General features: G+C 41.0%; 1 protein-coding gene across 2 annotated transcripts; it reads right to left on the bottom strand.

Moving 5' to 3' along the window:
- Nucleotides 1-1,099: 1,099 nt before the first annotated feature.
- On the bottom strand, nt 1,100-17,821 carry rnf40 (ring finger protein 40). 2 transcript variants are annotated; one of them, XM_008303704.1, is made up of 20 exons: nt 17,764-17,821; nt 17,138-17,286; nt 16,864-17,031; nt 15,566-15,878; nt 14,330-14,527; nt 13,246-13,367; nt 12,945-13,091; nt 10,532-10,606; nt 10,266-10,385; nt 9,919-10,098; nt 9,527-9,662; nt 8,991-9,112; nt 8,609-8,874; nt 8,145-8,262; nt 7,868-8,017; nt 3,973-4,185; nt 3,748-3,873; nt 2,852-2,992; nt 2,182-2,283; nt 1,100-1,881 (listed from the first exon to the last, which is right to left on the bottom strand). In XM_008303704.1, the coding sequence occupies exons 2-20, from the start codon at nt 17,273-17,275 to the stop codon at nt 1,705-1,707; spliced, it is 3,012 nt and encodes a 1,003-aa protein (XP_008301926.1). In that variant the 5' UTR covers nt 17,276-17,286; nt 17,764-17,821; the 3' UTR covers nt 1,100-1,704. The 2 variants fall into 2 exon arrangements, with proteins under 2 accessions (XP_008301926.1, XP_008301927.1); XM_008303705.1 differs by having other exon boundaries at nt 3,973-4,182.
- Between the last annotated feature and the right edge of the window lie 846 nt (nt 17,822-18,667).

The following is an 18,667-nucleotide window of genomic DNA, read 5'->3' as shown; positions in this document are numbered from 1 at the left end:
GCTCCCTGCCAAAAAACACAACTCTCTGGCAGGAGTTTGGGTCCCATACACAGAAAAAAGAGGAACAGCAACTGAGGCAAAAACAGATGACATTCCCTAGTAAAACTATCTGCTTTTTAAGCCTTTGGGGAAAGCCTGCTGGAAGCAAAAGTGAGATAAGCTTTATCTTACTCCACTTGAATGCCCGCGGCAGAGACTGAAAAACAACACTGATGGTTCTGCTGTTGGAAACTGACATTTGAATAGTGAGCGTCCCTGACGCAGGGTGGTGTTATTAATGTCTGGGGCTGGGTGTAGCCTGCTGCTGCAGCACAAATATGCAATAACAAAGCCTGTGGACGCATGCTTGGAGAGATATCAGGCTGGCCCCTGTCACAGCATTGTCTCATGCATTAATGAGGACCATCAGCTACTCAAACATCTGTGCTCTGTGGCATTAGCAGCATTTAGTTATGACACCTTGTGCACATTTAGAAGAGTTCAACCGCTTCCCCGTTGGTATGAACCAACAAATGACTCCTGCAATATTAATGCCAAATCTTGAGGAAGCTTGAGCGAACGGCTCCCAAATGCCTGCTAAACCTTTTTCACATATTCACTCTGCTTCTCCTCTGCAAGCCTGCAACGTTTTATGTGTGCGTTACATGGTGTGAACTGCCTTTCCCACCAGAGCTAACGTCAAACAGACGCTAACCAACCTCCCAGTAAATAGCTCACATCATCAGATCAGAGGAAAAAAAAGGGTTTCATTGGCTCAATTAGGTTAGAAGCATGTTGTTACACAGATGTTTTTGTACTCGACTGTCACGGCTAACCTTTAGGAAAGCGGTCTAAGAGGACCTGGAGCAGCACAGCCCACTAAGGACACACATATGAGCTGACTTTCCACTGGAGTGATTTCATCAGTAATGAGGCACTATAAGCTGCAGATGTTGTGTCAAACTCTCCAACAGGAACCATGGCAACAGGATGAACACACACAGAGGACCTTGCCCAAGGTGATCCAAACACTCCTGTATGTGCTGACTGGATGCCAAACTAGCTGATGTCTCTCAGGCATTGTTAATACTATAGTCTAACCAAAGACGTAAGACAATTCTGGCTGTCGTACTTCATATATTAGAAACATATTTAGTTTTAAACATGCAATCCTCGAGTCTGCAAAGGATGGCTTCTTTTAATTTTGAAGTTTAAATTTCAGCTTCAATGACTTTACGGGATTTCCAAAACCAGCAGGACAAAACAATTCAGAGAAACACTCCAGGCTGCTCAAACCACATCTCTGCAGTGTTTCAATACATTACAAAAAAAAATAAAAAAAACTTGAAAAGTGGGCCCAGATTGTGAAAAGAGAGGATCTTTTACATTGACAAGAACAGCAAAGACAGGAAAACAGTGCAGAGCAGCTCAATGTGGAAGAATATCACCGTGTGCACAAACAACTGTGTTTATTAACTACACCACAACACTCTCAGTCAGATGTGTCACTATCTGTTTGGTCACCAAATTAATCACCGAATGGCAATGATGTGGTAAAACAAGTCTTTCCAAAGAGATCAAAACGGGGGATACACACGCATCTGATGTCCCCAGAGTGTCTGCCTCTTTGAATAAATCTTCAGTTCCACTGTCTTTCCTCTATTCTTTCCTCTCCTTTGGTTCTGCCTACTATTTTCTCTTTTCGCTCCTCTGTTGCTAAGTGACTTAGGTGATGTAGATGCGGTGAAAGTCGTTGGCTCCAAAGGCACAGTTGCACTTGGGGCACTTTCTCTGTCGGGTGTCGTAGCGCATCTTCAGACATTCGTAGCAGAAAACGTGGAAACACTTGGTGAGCACCGTCTCCTTGTCTCGTGTGTTGCAGCAGGGGCAACGCAGCTTGGCCTGCAGACAGACAAATACATGTCATATGCTGACTTAATGACACTGTTATTACCTCTAGTCATTGCATAACAGCATACCTCACACTTGTAGGGTGTAACAAGCAAGATTTTCTCACGTCTCCGAAGCACAAAGTGACCGTAATAGTTCTGAGGAGGCTTGAGCTCACTTTATGCTCACTTTTTCTGTTCATAACAACCCACGTCAGACTGTGCCTGGAAGCCGTTGGCATTTTTGCAATCCCCTTGACGCTAACAGCTCAGTTGAAGTTAAACTTCCCAGCACATGACGTCTCTTTCTCACCTTGTATTGATTGATTTCCTCCTGTAGGATCTCATCCGCATCAGAGTACACCTCCACCTTCTTCTGTTTCTCCAGCTTCCGTCTCAGTCTGGACAGATCCTCCTAAAAGGTGCGAGGACTGAGTTGTTAGAGCTGCAGCTTAAGATGCAACCACAATAACGTTTTCAAGTACTTTACAAGTACTATCACACCTTGTAAAGGCATTTTTTTTCTATGACCATTCATGTACACCGGCAACAGAGGTTTGGTTGCTTAGTTGTAAGAATTCTATGGAGGAGGAACAACAATGGTAAAGGCAAGTGATTTCTTTGCTTGGACCTTGAAGATCTTGAACTGTTAGAACCGTCGTCTGGCTGTGATGGAGCAGGAAAGGACAAGTAGAGACCGATAAGACGAAATATCCCTGCTTCTCCTCATCCAGACTAAAACGCAACCTTGCTGGATATTTGCAAGGAACAGAGGTCAGCAGCTCCTCTAAAAGTCTCCGTTTTAGGGCTCTAGAACACCAGAGTAGCGTAGATTCTAGGCATAACTCTAGCATTTCAAAACAAAAGCGTATTGGTGAGGACGTAGCCTAAATATATTTAGCAGAAACCTACTGTGATCATCTAATTAGGGGTTACTCGAGTGGATCTGGAGTGATATCCCCCAGTGCTAGAATACAACATACCTGTGCTCGTTTCAGGTTGCTGCTCTCCCTCTCCCGGGCCGTGCGGTTCTCAGCCACAGAGACCTGGATCTCCTTAAGTTTGGCTTGCGTGTGCTCCAGCTGCACCTTCAGGTCCTCTGCCAGCTGTGCAGCCTCCACCGCCTGCAGCGGGAAAGGAAGCAATAAAAAAAAAAAAAAACCTTAATGATGAGATTCCTGAGCTGTAATGTGGTGGTGCTGGTGGTACAGTGGGCATGAGTTTAACAACATTATGAATCTATTCTTTGCGCCTTGACTTATCCCATTTACTGCAGATTGTGTGTATTTTCCACCTCTAATGACAGCATTTTTCACAGCAGACAGAGTTGTTAGACCCTCCTCACAGAGTCCAGGCACTTGTAGTTAGATAAGTGGCCCCTTTCCTCTGTGTGTTGTGTTATTTTTTTTTCCTTTTATTACATTTGTTACTATTTATGAAAAAAAAAGGTCAAAAGTTGAAAGCATTCAAGCAATACATTCACGTAAGCGACAAGATGACCTCATTAAGTGTGTCTCGGTGCACTCCTCCACACATCTGCAGAACATGAGCAATGTTAGCAATTACCACAAGCATGTAACTCAACCAAGCGCTAGACCACGCAAAAAAAAATGTAAAGTCTGAGTATTTGCTGCTGGGTTTAATTTGTTAACAATGCAGTTGACTAATGCTGCATCTTGTGGCAGCGACCACATAAATCCTGAATATCAGAACTTGTCACAAGAAACTCAACACACCAGAACCTTTCTGCATATCAGTTCTGTACATGCACGGCTCACTATTTATTATTACGCTGCAGACGCCTGACAACAGTGAAATAATCACTGATTTGCAAACCTGAAGTTTAAGAGCCGACAGTATGATTGATGGCCCTTCTCACCTTTCTCTTGTTGAGTTCTAGTGCTTGTGTTCTGACAGCCAGCTCTTTTTCCAGAGCAGCCAGCGTGCTCTGTAGGACTCCCTCTTTTTCTTCTAGCTTTTGCACAACCAGCAGCTGGGCATCGACCTGCAACAGACAGCAACGGTGAACACCTATCGCTTCATCGCCCCCGACTCAATGAGAACCATCGGTGCTGCGTTTTCCGGTTGAGAATTTACACCTCACCTGGGTTTTGAATGTAAGAACTTGGTCAGCCAGCTCCTCCTTTTCCTCTTTCAGCAGCTTGTAGATCTGGTTAGATTTGATTCGCTCACTCATCAGCTTGAAATTGGCATCGTCCTTCTCTCGCAACTGCTGCAACAGCCGGCTGTTCTGCTCCTGCATGTCCTCGAAGGCCTGGCCTGTTACGTCCATCTCACTCAGCAGGGCTTCCTCCTCCTCAAAAGACACACGTGTGAGTGATTTAAAAACTATGAAAAGTCTCTGACAGTCAGCATGGTGCTTCTTCTCCAGCTTACAAAACCAGTGAGGCCTCAAACATGTATGTGTTCTGTGTATGATATGTTTGACTTCTAAGTTAAGTCTATGGTTTTATTGTCAGATTTAACTGGAAAAGCTTCACATAACTCAAAGATTTAAAAAATTCCATATTTATCCTACATTGGCCGTTTATGTAGCCCCTCTCTCCCTTTTAGCTACGATGTCGTTTTAAAACCCCTTCCTAAATCTTTTGATTGGCCAACGCCTGGAAGCCTGCTGGCGGTCAGCACCCGTCGATTGTGAGCTGTGCTGTCTGTATTTTGCACTGTGCCTGTAGCAGAAAGTCATATAAAGAAACCTGTGACCAGCTGAGATCAGTTCAATGCAAAAGTAGAAAAAAATGTTGGAGTATTCAGAGCAATCTGAGCTTTTGATTTACAGAGATTATTTTTCTATAAGTTTACCATATTAGTTTGAGGTTTGGTGACGTTTAATATAAACAGCCGTCTTTTTAATAATATATAAATGTGACAGAAAATAAGGAACAGCTTATGAGGTCCCCTTGCATGACTGCATAATTGGCCTTGCATAACAATGAAGCACTCTAAATACTTTTAACTTGATCACAGACAGACTAATATCAGCTGAGCATTGAACTCCAGCACTAATAAACAAAGGGGGATAATGATGGCTTTCCTGCAGTATTAGCAGGGCTGCTTAAAGGCTTTTCTCCACCGCTGGAGACATAACACTGACAATACAGTGGAGCACCAAGTTAACATAAATTAATAAGTTACGTAACAGAACAAAAAAACTCTGACATCTCTCTTACGTCTTTCGCTGCCTTTTCTGTGAGACAATGACACAAATCAAGACCAGTTGGCTGAACTGTGAAATATGTTTCACTTGCAGCCCAGCAGTTGGACACAGCACACTGGGGGAAGAGCCATAATTTTGCCTTCCTCCATCTTTTTAATAAATCAACAATCGTTTTGACTCAACAATTTATTTCAAATTGAATCATGACAGCAATAATCATATTTGACTTGTGAACTGCCAAAGATTCCCGCCCCTACTACTTATGACCTCAAGATCCAAACACACCTGTTTTTTTTTTTGTTTTTTTTTTGTGTGCTACACACATTTCTTAAATTGGACTTTGTAGCAGTTGTACATTTGGGTTCAAGCTGCCCATTTATGAACCACCTAGGGCCCATAAACAACAGTCAGATGAACTCACAAGTAGCTTGTTTATCCAATAGTTTTGGCAGTCTGAAATTTCTGGCAGCCAGGGATTGTGGGGAACAAATCAAACACATCTGATACCAATGCAGTCTAGTTGCTGTGCTATAACTTCATACCAATCATTGTCAGTCCAGACGATGTTTTACCTTCTGTTAATTATGTTCTGCAAGACCTCCCAAGCATGAGGAGTGACAGACTATCAGATCTCGACATCTGTTGCAACCCAAATTAAATGAGTAAAAGCTTGTGACTTCTTGACATGGTTGAAGATAATATGATTCATATTAACTAATAAAGGTCTCAGACTGATAGCTCTAAGGTCAACAGCAGAATGAATATTGTCCTGACAAAAAGAAGAGAGTAAATGCATTATCTAATGTGGGCGTATCCACTATTCCTGCAACTCAAGTTTTAGAATTACGATGACATTATTTCACCAGCATTTGACCCTTGACAGATAAAAGTTTTATATTTTCCATCTCATGAGCGTCTGCTCTCTTACTCCTCGAAATTTTCTTACTAAAGTAATTTCAGCATTCCAACATGTTTCAACATTTACAAGATGGCAGAGCCAAGTGAGTGAGCTCAGATCAGAGTGGTTCGCACACTAAGAATTTATCAGGTTGGCTCGGTTGAAAAGACTTGCCTCCACCCAGAAAGATGTTTTCCTCATTTTCTGATTTGTAACTTTTTCCCTTAAGTTGTCAGTATCGTCATTTCATAGTTCCTCCATAACAGAAAGTGCTATTTAAGCAACTCTGCAAAGTACCTGACAATTTAAGCACGATTCTGATTTCCCAGCAGTTTCACTACAAGAGCTGTAACTATTTTTTTAAGCTCTATGCCATAACTAACAACAGTGATTTTAAAAATATGTCCTCATGACAAAGCAAAATATGTCAAAACTAGAATGTGGGTACAGTAACTGTGTACTAAAAATCAAATGAGAGTCATTTGTTTCCAATGTCACTCATTGATACTGCTGCCATGATAACGGCTTTTAAGTGCCACTGTAACTTCTCTACAGTTTTTTCATTTACACACTTTAAGATGATCAGAAAAGCACAATTTAGTCCATAATTTACAACTGACAGCATTGTTACTGAGCTCATTACTAAAATACATTCGGTTCTAATACTTAAAATGAAGAAACTGGTTTAGATTTCAGAGCTGTAACTAATGGTGCCACAATCTTGAGCTTGACTTTAGACAATTTAAGACTTTTGACTATAAACTGATGCAGAAAAGGCTCAAATTCATAATTCAATGTTCATAAAAATTCACCAGAATGCAAGAAATTAATGTTTTGATGCTCAAATTTCTGAACACAGCAGCTTATTGTTTATACTAACTATGAGTAGAAGTCCACCCACAGACCTTCATCCTTCAGTTCTGAAGAAAGTCAAGTTTAAACTTTGTTTATGTATCTATCACTGTATGTATTTAATTAGTCATATGTCAGACAGAAATTGGAAGCAAAACGAAAAACAAAACAGAAATTATTCAAAAAAAAAAAAAGCAGTACCAGCAAAATGGTAACCTGAATTTAGCTAGAAGGAGCAACGATCTTCTGACAGCTCAAAACGTTACCGAGAGGCTAGCACTAACACACTCAGCTGATTACATCCAGGCCACAGCGTCAGCTTTCAATTCCTCTTTGGTCGTCTATGATTAGGAGACCTTTTTTAGGCAAATGTGATACTCATTGCACTAGTTTCATTCTAACGCAGCTGGCTGTTTATAATATTCTCAGGTGCAGCCCCAAAAGCTTTAGTGTGACATTTACATATGGCTGATGGTTCAAATTTGATTTCTTGCTCGTTAATTCTTAAAATCTTTCTGACATCAAAGGGTTTAATTGAGCATGTTGATGTATTGCTGTGAACAATAGTAAAATGATGCACGTGTACATACTGTGTTTGAGACGTGGATAAAAGCAAAGGAAGAACGTTTTTGACAGAAAAGTTAAAGACCAATGATGAGGAGGCCAGGCAGTCTTTTCTCCTGCTGGAGTAGGAAGTGTACCCGTAAAGCTAACAGTGATGTGCTCATCCTCCTGTGCTCCAGTTCCCTCTCCACTCAGGCTGCATTCACAATTTTACATTTTTATTTTAAGATGCATAACTTGTGTTACGGCTCTAGCATTTTAGGACCAACAAACTGAAACCTAAGCAACCAGCTCTCTGCTCCATGGTCACACTGGCATCAGCATTCCAGTGAACAGTCAAATGATACATCTTTATTTGTGTATGCACGGAGATTATATCTGAACTAGAGCTAAAACAATTGTCAGGATGGAGATCATTCTCCTTTTAAAACGCTGACTTAAAACAAAAACGTATTCATGTGAATGTAGCCTCCCTGGCTCGGATGTGTTAACACTGCACACAGATACCTGTTTAGTGGCAGCGAGTTTCTTCTGCAGATGCTCAATGGTCTCTTCTGCCACTCGTATCTTCCTGAGAGCATCTTCATCAGCCAGCTTCTTGCTCTCCTTCCTCTCTCTCTCCTCCAGCTCTCGCACTCGCATCCTCAACTCGTCCACCTAGACCGTTTGAGACAGGGGTTGGCTCTTTAACTTGCTGTGTAAATGTTTTTCTATTGGCCATAAACAGATAACTTTTTATTGCAGGTACAAAATGTGCAAAATTGTGACTGAGAAAAGAACTAACCTCAGCTTTAGATTTGCGCTCAGCTGCCATTAGCTGCACTTTGTCTCTTTGCTCCTTTGGAGCCGACTTATACATATCCAACAGGAGCTTCATCTCTTTCTGGGACTCCTGGGCTTTCCTGATGAGTTAACAGAAAAAAAAAAAAAAAGATGAACAGATTACACTAAATAAGTAGGTCCATTATTTTAAATTAGTTGAGTGCTTGCAATCAGCAAAACAGATCAACACTATGCGACAAAGCTGATCAGTACAAATACACACAACAGCTTGAGACTCTTTTTGTAGTCTATGGTGGTTTCTGTGTGCAGTTTGATCACTGTGCATGACTGTCTGCTTTGTTTTATCATATTGGAGATTATATGCATTATGAGAAGAACATATATATTTTTGCAGTAAATGTGTGATAATGGCCAAACATTCTGTTGTAAGAAATGAAAGTCAAGTTAAAGTGAATGGTGATGTACTTGAGTTCAACTCGGAGCATCTTCAGTGTGTCTGAATCCTTCCTCTTCAGCTCGTCGCTGCGCTGCCTCTCTCTCTCACGCTCCCTCTCTCGCTCCCGCTCGGCCTCCCTCTCCCTCTCTCTCTCCCGGGCTCGTTGTCTCTCCAGTTCCTTCCTCCTCTCCTCCTCTTCCTCCTGGTCTTCGTCGTCCTCTTTTTTCACATCGATGCTGTCACTCGTCGTCTCCTCGAGAATCAGAACCCCCGTGTCGCCACTCTGACAACGCAACTGATGATAATGAAGAGCAAAATTTTTAAGAATTACGATTACAAAGCAGTCGTTGCGGTGAACACTCTTCTCAACAAACACTGCCACCATTTTCAGTGAAAATGCATGTCATCTACCTTATTAATCTCCATCTGTGTTTCCCGCAACTTCCTCTTGTAACGCTGCACGTCACCTTTCAGCTGCAAGTTGTGGTTTTGAAGGCTGTTGATTAAGTGTCGCATCTCCCTGTTGATTGGTCCTGAACGAGCAGAGACAAAAGGATGAGAGTCAAACTGAAACAAAGAACAGTCAGCTTGTGGTTTGGATTTTAGTCATTTCACAATATGCAAATGCATAATGAAGCTGTAAATGATGAGCTCAACTGCAGGGTGCACAGAAGTGACATCACAGAAAAAATATAACGTGCAATATTACCGTACTGATAACAAATGATAAAACTGTATAGAAGTATGCTGCTCAATATTTACCACAGTATCATCTTCAGTCTATTGTAACTTACAAAAAAAATGTTTGCACTGATGTGTAAACTGAGCTTTGAATTGCATCAAACATATTACAAATGCAGCATTGCATCATGGGCAGACTTGTGTAGCACACTGTTGCATTTGTATCATCTTCCACTTGACTTAACTTGAGTGTTTTAAAAAGGTACCTGCTTGCTCGTTGGCTGCCAGGTTCTGCTCAAACTCAATGCGCAGCATCTCATACTCTTTGCGGACCTGGGCCAGAGTATCCTCCAGCTGTATGACGTCAGTGCGCAGCTTCTTCTGAACTGACAGCTCATCGCTCTGAATGGTTGAACACAGTATAAGGATGTTGACAACGTTGCTAAGCACTCGTAATAATACATACATACAAGTTTACGTTGCTGGGTTGACAACTAACTAACTATAAAGAAAAAAACTGCAGAGCAACACTACTACATCCTCAACTGCACCTTGACTTCTAGGTTCAGAAAAGAGTGTCAGAAGTCTTGTGCTTTCTCTGATGAAGCTTGTTTTTCTTCATGGGAACATCTTTAAACAAATACACAAACAGCGTCACCTCCATGTGCTCGATCTGTCGGAGATGGGCGTTCTTCGCAGTCAGCAGCAGAGCCCGTGCTTCATCCAGCTGAGTTTTGACCCCAAGAGACTCATTGTACAGCAGGGAGAATTGAGACTGCAGACATTTGTACTCCAAGGTTTCCTTGACAACCTCCTCTGGAATATTGCGCAAGTCCATCTGAAAAATCAGAACATATATTACAATTATATAACTATACCACTACAGTGACCCCCACACTTTCATAGTTCTAAAAAACACATTGTGTCAGAGAGAAGAAATTGGGCTCCAACATGTGTAGACACAAAGATGCTTTTACAACTACTGTCAAAACAGTGTATCTTTACCTTGAGCTTCTCGCTCTCCCTCACAGCCTCCTGGAGTTCCACCTGCAGTTTCTCCAACTCTGCCATGCGGCTATTAGCCAACTCCTGGTTGTGCTCCAACTCTGCGTTGAGACTCTCAAACTAAAAATTAACAAAGACAATGTCTTATAGACACACATGTGCAGGGCTGATGTCAAAGTGACAAAGAAATAGGCATGTTACACAAAATTACTGGCAAACAGATGTCTCCTTTGCTTAGAGCAGCCGTCCTTCTCATTCCTTCTCACCTTCTGAATGTTTAGTGTAATCTGGCCTCCGGGTAGCCCGCCTGAGCTGCCAGTGCTGCTGTATCCAGACTTTAGCTGCAGATGGCAAACACAAAACAAGTGTCAAAAAGAAAAACAAACAAGACAGGAAAACCACATTAAAGACCCACAGCAGCAAGAAAAAGCAGATGAACCTTTTGGAACTTTCTGCAGCTTCGTATAAATCTATTTCTAAGTATGCTCAGTATGGTGTAAACCTTCTGGGCCACGAAACTCGCTTTAAAAGGAAAGTAACGTTTTTTTTTTGTTTGTTTGTTTTTTATTAATCTCTTTTTAAAAATATACCATTTACCAGTTTTTGAACTATTCATGTGTAACGTGGGGTTCTGTTGGGAAAATGAACCAAAGCCATGCTTAACACTGAGATGTTTTATCAAAATCTCTTCATTCTACATCTGTCATTTAAATATGCTCCAAAATGAAATTGTTTGCTTTAACCAGATTCACTTATAAACAAATAATCTCACACTCCTCAGTGCAGCTGAGAGGTCTTGACTGACTCTGTTGCGACCAACAATCGTGACAAAGACTCCATTTGACTGGACTGGGTTTGAACTTCAGACTGTGTTTTCACAGCGCAGACAGGAGATCAGTCTGAAAACAAATTAAACATCGAGGAAATATCTATACAATGTAAAGCCACTATTTTTCCAGTATTAGTAACACCTGGGTAACAAATTGATTCCACATTTTTCAATTTTAGTAAAATAAATATTCGGAAATTTTTTTTTAGTTATTTCTTTTTTGGGGGGTGTTAGAGTTGTTATATTAAAACCAAATTTAATGTATGAGGTCATCTTAATTTAATGTGTAAAAATAATTTATGTACGGTTAAATTTGAGTCGGAAATATGACTGAACAACCTCTTTTAGTGATAGGCGGTGCATCGAGGTATTTTGCTTTATTTGCTGATGCACTTTACGTTTGTACGGTGCTCTTTATAATTGTTTTATGTTATTTTTTGCACTGTTTATTGTTTAGTTCTCGCAGCGAACTGTTTACAGAGTAAAGCTAGCGGTGAATGGAGAAGGAGAAGTTTTCTCCAGCAATAAATGCCCGTTTCTAAAGAACTACCTGTGTCTGTCATCACAAAAAGAGTAACAGGGGGATTTATGGCACTACAGCTGAGGGCTCTCTCTTTCTCGTCATGGTTCTTCCATAGATGTGCAGGATTTTATATTTCAGTGAAAAATGTTCCTATAGTAAGTGAAAATGTAACCGAAGCAACAAAAAAATAGAAAATGTTTGGGGTTCAGGGGGTTAACAAAAAAAAAACAAATCATTGTTGTGTGTGTGTCCATACTGAATACATCATGCAAACACTCCTAATGTGGGTTGGAAAGAATACGTGGACCCCCAGGCTAATGACGTCAACGACGGCTAATTGGAGCCAGCAGTTAACCAACCAGGAGTTCAATTAATGAAACAAGACGTGTGGGTTAGAGCCATATTGACTAACAAAAACATTTAGAGTTTGCTATTAACAAGAAAAATCTGCTTAAGTGAATGGAGCCTCACAAGGAAGAGCTCAGAGACTGCTTACAGTCAAGAACTGCTGACTTGCAGAAAGCTGGAAAGGCTTACCAAGATTTTAGACTTTAATTAGTCCACAGACAAAAGCTAAGTTCAGTGGCAGTTGGGTGATGTAGAGTCCCCCCTGCTGACCTGAAACATCTAAGTAAAACTACTGCAGAATATGCCTTTTGTAGTGGGCACTAAGAGCCCAGGTTTTGATGCAATAAATATGCTGTGAAATGACCTAAAGAGAGCCACTGACACTTAGCATGCTCAGACTACTGCAGAACTGAAGCAGTTATCTGAAAAAGAGTGGTTCAAAACTCCAAAGAGAGTTTAACCAACAACTTTCCTGAGGTTTGCACCAAAGGGATCAATAAAGTTCTATTCTAGTTCTATTCTAATCCGTCTTTAATTCCAAAGGTTCACTTACCTTTCTCACCAGTACTTAGAATGTTTAATTAATGTGTTCAACAAAGCCGAAAAATATTGTAATCATTTGTTAGCTTAAGTGTGTAGTGTTTGTCAGATCAGATTACGTTTTGACTAAGTAAGGCAGAAAACCAGATCATGTGAAAAGGTTCCTGCCCCTGTACAAACGTCTTATACCATCCTTATCTCAATGCTCAGGAAGCTGATACCAGTTATGCAAACATCAAAGATGGTACGTGCATCAATAAGAGCAGCTGGCTTGACACGCTTTGATGCCAGGAGCTTTATCGCTGTCAAGACGTGTATAAGAGAACAACAAAACGATGAACCTATGCTTCTGGACAGATTGTAAAGAAAAAAGCGAGCACCCACACAGTAGAAAGAGACACACATGAGAAAGCTGCAAACAGCCGCTACACAAACACACCTGCTCCATGGCCTCTGCTAGGTGTTTGTTGAGCTTTTGTTCCCTGTTGCGGAGTTTCTCAATGTCCCACTGCAGGTCCTCCACCGTCGTCTCCATCTCAGACACTTTGGTCTCTGCGCTGGTCACCTTGTCCACCAACTCATTGTACTGCAAGACAGTGAGATGTAGCAGTAGCTGCTGCATTACCTCCAAGTATCTCTGTTTTCCTCATTCATGCACACTGACACATAGTCTTGTACCTACACTTAAAAATATTCAACATTCACATTAACACTGACAGACAGTGCCAAGGATAGCGTACCTCCATGGACATCTTGTGGTGTCGTCCCTGCAGCAGAGTGGCGAGGTCTCGCAGTCGACTGTTCTCCTCCAGCAGAGTGTGGTTCACGCTGATGATTTCAGACTGGCTATCGTCCTCACATACTGTCAATGAAGATCAATGAAGTTGTGCAAAAATTAGAGCGACACCGCCAAGAGTCAAAAACCCTGCTCACATTTACAGCATGTACATGGCGACTCTGTGATGAAATATGAAACGCAGTTTGTCACAAGTAATAAGCTTTAACCCCGAGAACCCTCAAATGTACTGGCAGCTTTGAAAAGCATTTTTTTTTTACTTGCCAAAACTACACCATTTATCACAGCAAGAAGCTGAACGGTTTGTCAGATTTTCAACTTTCTAACAGTCCCTCACAAAACATGTGTGACTTTTTATTTCAGCTGAAAATGAACAAAATCTACACCTAAAATCCTGATATTTTATCACAATCCCTTTACTATATGTGTCTCATTTAAACATTTGATGAACATAAGGCGCTTGATTGAACCAGATTGTGCTGAAAGCAAAAAACTTCTGCCTTCCACAGTGCAACCGTGACGCCATTAGTGACTCAGCTGCAATTAACATATGACAAATTTTCAGGGACTTTTTGACTGAACTGGGCTGAGCTGCAGGTTGTGTTTGTGCAGATAAGATGTGAGACAAGGATGGAAGGAAATTATAAATCTAAGCAGTAAAATATTTACACTATGTAGAGTAAACCATTTTTTCATTGTCTGTAAAACCTGTGGGCACTTCATAAAACCAACAATCAGAAAAATGTGACTTAGTTACATTTCTTTTTATGATACAAGACATTTTGGACTCTCTATTTCTAGTCATGGTTGTGCTGTTTCAATAGAGATGCAGGATGCAGTTAGAAATGAGCCCACAGCGAGAAAATATGTGACTGGAGCAAACAATGCCCAGAAACTGCTTGGGGTTCAGAGGGTTCATGGAAGCTATAAAATGAGTCACAGATATTTCTCCTTCTTGTCTTTATCAATGTGTGCCAGTAGCTTAACCGTCATGAATGTGTCATAAACAAGCCTGTCTCCATAGTTACCTGTGGCCTGGGCTACTTTGCACATGTCATTGATGCGACTGTGCAGCCTGTCGAAGACACAAACCAAGCAGGCAATGGCTTCTTTGCTAAACTGCATGCGGTCCTGGAGGTGCAGGGTGAGTTCCTCCTCGCTGCTCTGCTCCAGTGTCGACAAGAAGCCCTTGGCATTTTCACTTAAGGGAGGAGGAGGCGATGCATCTGCACATATGTGGAAATGGTTATTGTACAACTGTAGAAAAGGAAGCAGGTGGTAATATGATGAAAGTCCTTAACCTCCATTTCTATTCAGAACAGTTAGAACTGTGTCTCCCATCACATTGAAAAGATAATAAAAATGCAAACACAGTTTAAGTTGGTACAGCTACTAACTGAAGGGTCAAGCTAACATAAAGAGTCCATTTTTAAATTATCATTAAGCAAAGACACAAGCAATGAGCAAATGTAGACTGAATGGTTAGCATGATACTCTCACATGTGAACTCAACTTCTAGAACCCTTTCCTCACAAGAATATGCCAATATATGTAAAAGAAGCTGAACCCACTGCCTTCTTCACAACTCAACTTTTTGTTCTCTTTTGTGTTTCCTTAATCTTAACTAGAGAAGTCATCAGACTGGTGGAATAAACATGTGACCACTTGGATTAAAAAGCATTCTCCTGCACAGCAAGGTTATTCAATCTGTAGTCTCTCTTATGAACAGCATTAAACTGACAAGCTTCAAGTGCAATCCCGCTGCACTTCAACTTTTTGCACTATAAATATTGCACATGTGATTTATTGCACAGTTTTTTGTACATATCCATTTTGCACTGGTCTTTGTGTGTTCAATATCGTCTACGTCAGTATGAATGAGCAGATGTGTGTGAAGTGCGTTTGAATGAGTGGGCTCTGTAAATGGGTTAATCACAGCATTAGACAAAGACACAGCGAGCTGGAATTTCCAGCACTGATAACTTGTTTATTGCTGCGTGTGACAGTAAAGCCTTTGAATCCTTGATGCAAAATTTGCTGTTGCACAAGGTTACTCAAAAGGGTTAAAAAAAACTGTAGTGGCCCAGCAGAAAGACTTATAAGACTCCTGCTGTAACTTTATGAGGAAATGAAGCCATGTAGAGTCTTTCATTTAAGTACTCTTTATAAAAAAACAAATAATGAAGCTCAACAGTCAGATTATAGCAATAAATGCAGAGGCTGTAAGAAGATTAGCTTTGTCAGGAAAAAAAAAAGCTGCTAACCTGTTTTTGAATCTGGTGGTTGATCTGTTTGTGTCATTAAATCTTCAGAGCCTGCAGGAGGAGGGGGCTGCTGCTGCTCCTCCTGACGCTCCTCTTGACGATCCTCCTGCTGCTGCTGTTCCGGCTGCTCACCTTCATTCTGAGCGTCTGGCAGAGGAGGAGGCGGTACAGCAGATGTTGGTGAAGCCAGAGTAACACCATCTTCCTCCATTGGCGTGGGGTCGGGCAGCGGTGCCGAGGGTGGGGCAGGGGTAGATATTACCGGAGTTTCTGGCTCAATACGTTTACGTAGAACGTGCACATTCTCTTCCAACTGCAAACCAGAGACAGCAGGATTGGAAGAAGTGTTAATCCTCAGCACAAAGCACAGCAGGAAACCTCTTTTCACAACCATTCCTGAGGTACTTCTACAGACTGGATAAAAAGGCCGAGGGTCGATTGGCTACGTTTTTTATGCACACAAAGAAAACAAAAATACATAACACTACTTATCACAAGGTTAATGCAAGCAGGTGGATTACATTTATGTGTGCTGAAACTGTAATGCAACTGATTAGTCTCATCGCTGGATGTCCATGTGGGTTTGATAGCATGGACCATTTCTTAGTGCTCTGAACTCCAAAACCCGCTGGTGGGTTTTGAAAGGCCTGTTATCCTTCAAAAAATACTGACAGAATTACACCATTTACACCAGAAATTGTAAAAACAGAGAGACTCGTTGGATATTGAACTCTCCAACAGTCCTAAAACTGCTCTTTGGGAAGTGCCATTCGGTCGGAAAGCAAAATCTAAACTTTATATCGGAACATTTCAACAAAATCCTGTTATTCTACATGTGTCACTGTAAAAAATACATACTGTTTTTTCTAATGAGATCCTGTAAAAAAAAAATGACACGACAAATTAAGATGGCATCAGTTGAACTGCAGGCTGTGTCTACACCGCGCAGATAGGAGATCAATTTGGAAACAAAACAAAAATGTAAGTACTACATCATCTTTAGTAAGCAGAGTGATCATTTTCTCCAGTGTTGGTAACACTGTTGAGTAAAAATGTTGCACGTTTATTCAGTTTTTTTCCCATTTAGTCTGATTCATGGAATTATAACTGTTTCATACTAAGCTCAAGACATGTTTGAGTTCTCTCTACTTCTAGCCATGGCTGTGCCGTTTCCACAGAAGTAAAGGACTTTCTATCACAGTGCTAAATAAGTGACAGGAGCATAACAGTGTGCAGAGGGTTCAAATAGCTTACAGCTCAAAATGGGCTACAACAGTGTGATAAATCTGCAGCAGTACCTGCGACCAGTAGCGGTTGACAATCAGCAGGGTGGTGTCATCAGTGGCTTGTCTCTTCTCCAGCTTTTCAATCTTCTCTCGTAACTCATCCTCCATCGCCTGCCTCTGCTCCAGGCGCTCACACAGCTTCTTGTTCTTGAACTGCAGCACCTTCATGTCCATTTCCTCCTGCACAGAATAAACACAAAAGGCTCTGAATGTGTGTAGTTCGGCAACAACACTAAGCACTCATAAATAGATTGCAAAAGGCAAAAGTCAACAACAAATGACTGACCGTAGAGGAGACTCCAGCAATGCGAATGGGTTCAATAAGGGTGGTGGTGGTCTTCTCCTCTTTTTTACTTTTCTTCTCAGGTGGCCCAGGGGGGCTGTCCCCTCCTGAGGGACGCTTTCCTCCCCCAGCACCTGACATCTTTCCTTCCCCTGCAGGACATCAGACATGACATGAAATCTTAGTATGGATATCAAGGTGTTACTAGGAAACTGCTGATTGGTTTGCAAATGGAAAACTCATTCATTTGATGACAGCTAGGAGCGTCATTAGCCTGACACATAAAGCGTGTATTCTAAATGGCTCGCAGTGCTCTTTTAGTGGTCTTTTGTGCTTGTGGACGGAAAGCTGGACGCTTATAGTGTGAGAAAAACTACCACCGGTTATAATTTGACATTTCTGATAAGATTAACGGACTTTTACAAGCTTGCTAACGCTAGCTGTGCTAATGCTAACGGTAATTCTCCTGGTTAGCTCAACGGCGCTCTTTGTCCAGCGTATTTACTGATGAACGTTGAGCATTTTTTATTCGCTGACCATCCCTACACACACATAAGAGACTCTGTGAAGAAACTCCACATGCGCAGAAATGTATATACAGGTTTCGGAGAACTATTTACATTACAAACCTTCACAAGGACTGAAAATGTAACTCAGGGCATCCAGGGAAGCAACAGGAAACAGCGACGATGTGCGGCTTCTTCGTTTTCTTTTTCTGTGGTGTCGAACTGCAGCCAGCGCAGCACTACCGCCACCTGCTGTTCACACTGTGTCACACTTGTATCGAGAATTTTATTTTTAATTAAGAAGTTGTTTTAAAAAATGAATGAACATTATTTTACTTGCATGTTGTCTTAAAATGTAACCACATATAATTATTAGTTGTGCCACAGTGTAAACTCTGAAAAAAAATAAAGAATACAACAAGCTGCAACCTCCACTCCGGCCTCACGGGGGCAGCACTGCTACACACTGTAATAATAGGGTGCACACTGAAGTTAGCTTCTGAATCAGTAGTTAAGAGAAAAGTTAAGGGAAACTGAACTTACAGCACTTTGAGGACCAATTCTGAATTTTAGTCCACGTTTTATTTTTGTAAAATTATATTTGACTTATAGGTAAAACCTTGATCCTGTCTGAAACCCACTTGCACATATGTGAAACCTTATTTTTATAAATGAAAATTCAAAAATTGAGTTGTCACAGCTTCTTTTTTTTTGTATGTACACCACATTAAATTTGGTCTAAATCAGAAAACATTATATAATTATATCTAGGCTGGTCAAATCTAGACTACAGAGGCTGAAGACTCTTTTCAACACAGTTTCTGATTTGTAAAAACCTTTAGTGAAAAGGTAGACATGTACATACCATTAGACTGGGCAAAGGTAAAATTACAACAAAAAAAAAACTCTTATATCCATCTTCAGGGGATTTTTACAAAAAGAATAAAGACTTTACAGGTCAGAAAGTGTGTCTTAAAACTCTTTTGCTTTTGTCGGACAAGCTAGTCCAGATTTCTATGTATAACTA

The sequence above is a fragment of the Stegastes partitus genome, unplaced genomic scaffold, assembly GCF_000690725.1.
Source record: "Stegastes partitus isolate 25-593 unplaced genomic scaffold, Stegastes_partitus-1.0.2 Scaffold2052, whole genome shotgun sequence".
NCBI lineage: Eukaryota > Metazoa > Chordata > Actinopteri > Pomacentridae > Stegastes > Stegastes partitus.
This window is presented reverse-complemented; position numbering and strand designations above follow the sequence as displayed.

Coding starts and splice junctions, on each gene's coding strand:
- rnf40 (XM_008303704.1), bottom strand. CDS start 17,275: ATGTCAGGTGCTGGGGGAGGAAAGCGTCCCTCAGGAGGGGACAGCCCC. Junction 10,099..10,265: donor GGGAGAGCGAGAAGCTCAAG/GTAAAGATACAC, acceptor CTGATTTTTCAG/ATGGACTTGCGCAATATTCC. Junction 4,186..7,867: donor AACTCGCTGCCACTAAACAG/GTATCTGTGTGC, acceptor GTGTCTTTTGAG/GAGGAGGAAGCCCTGCTGAG.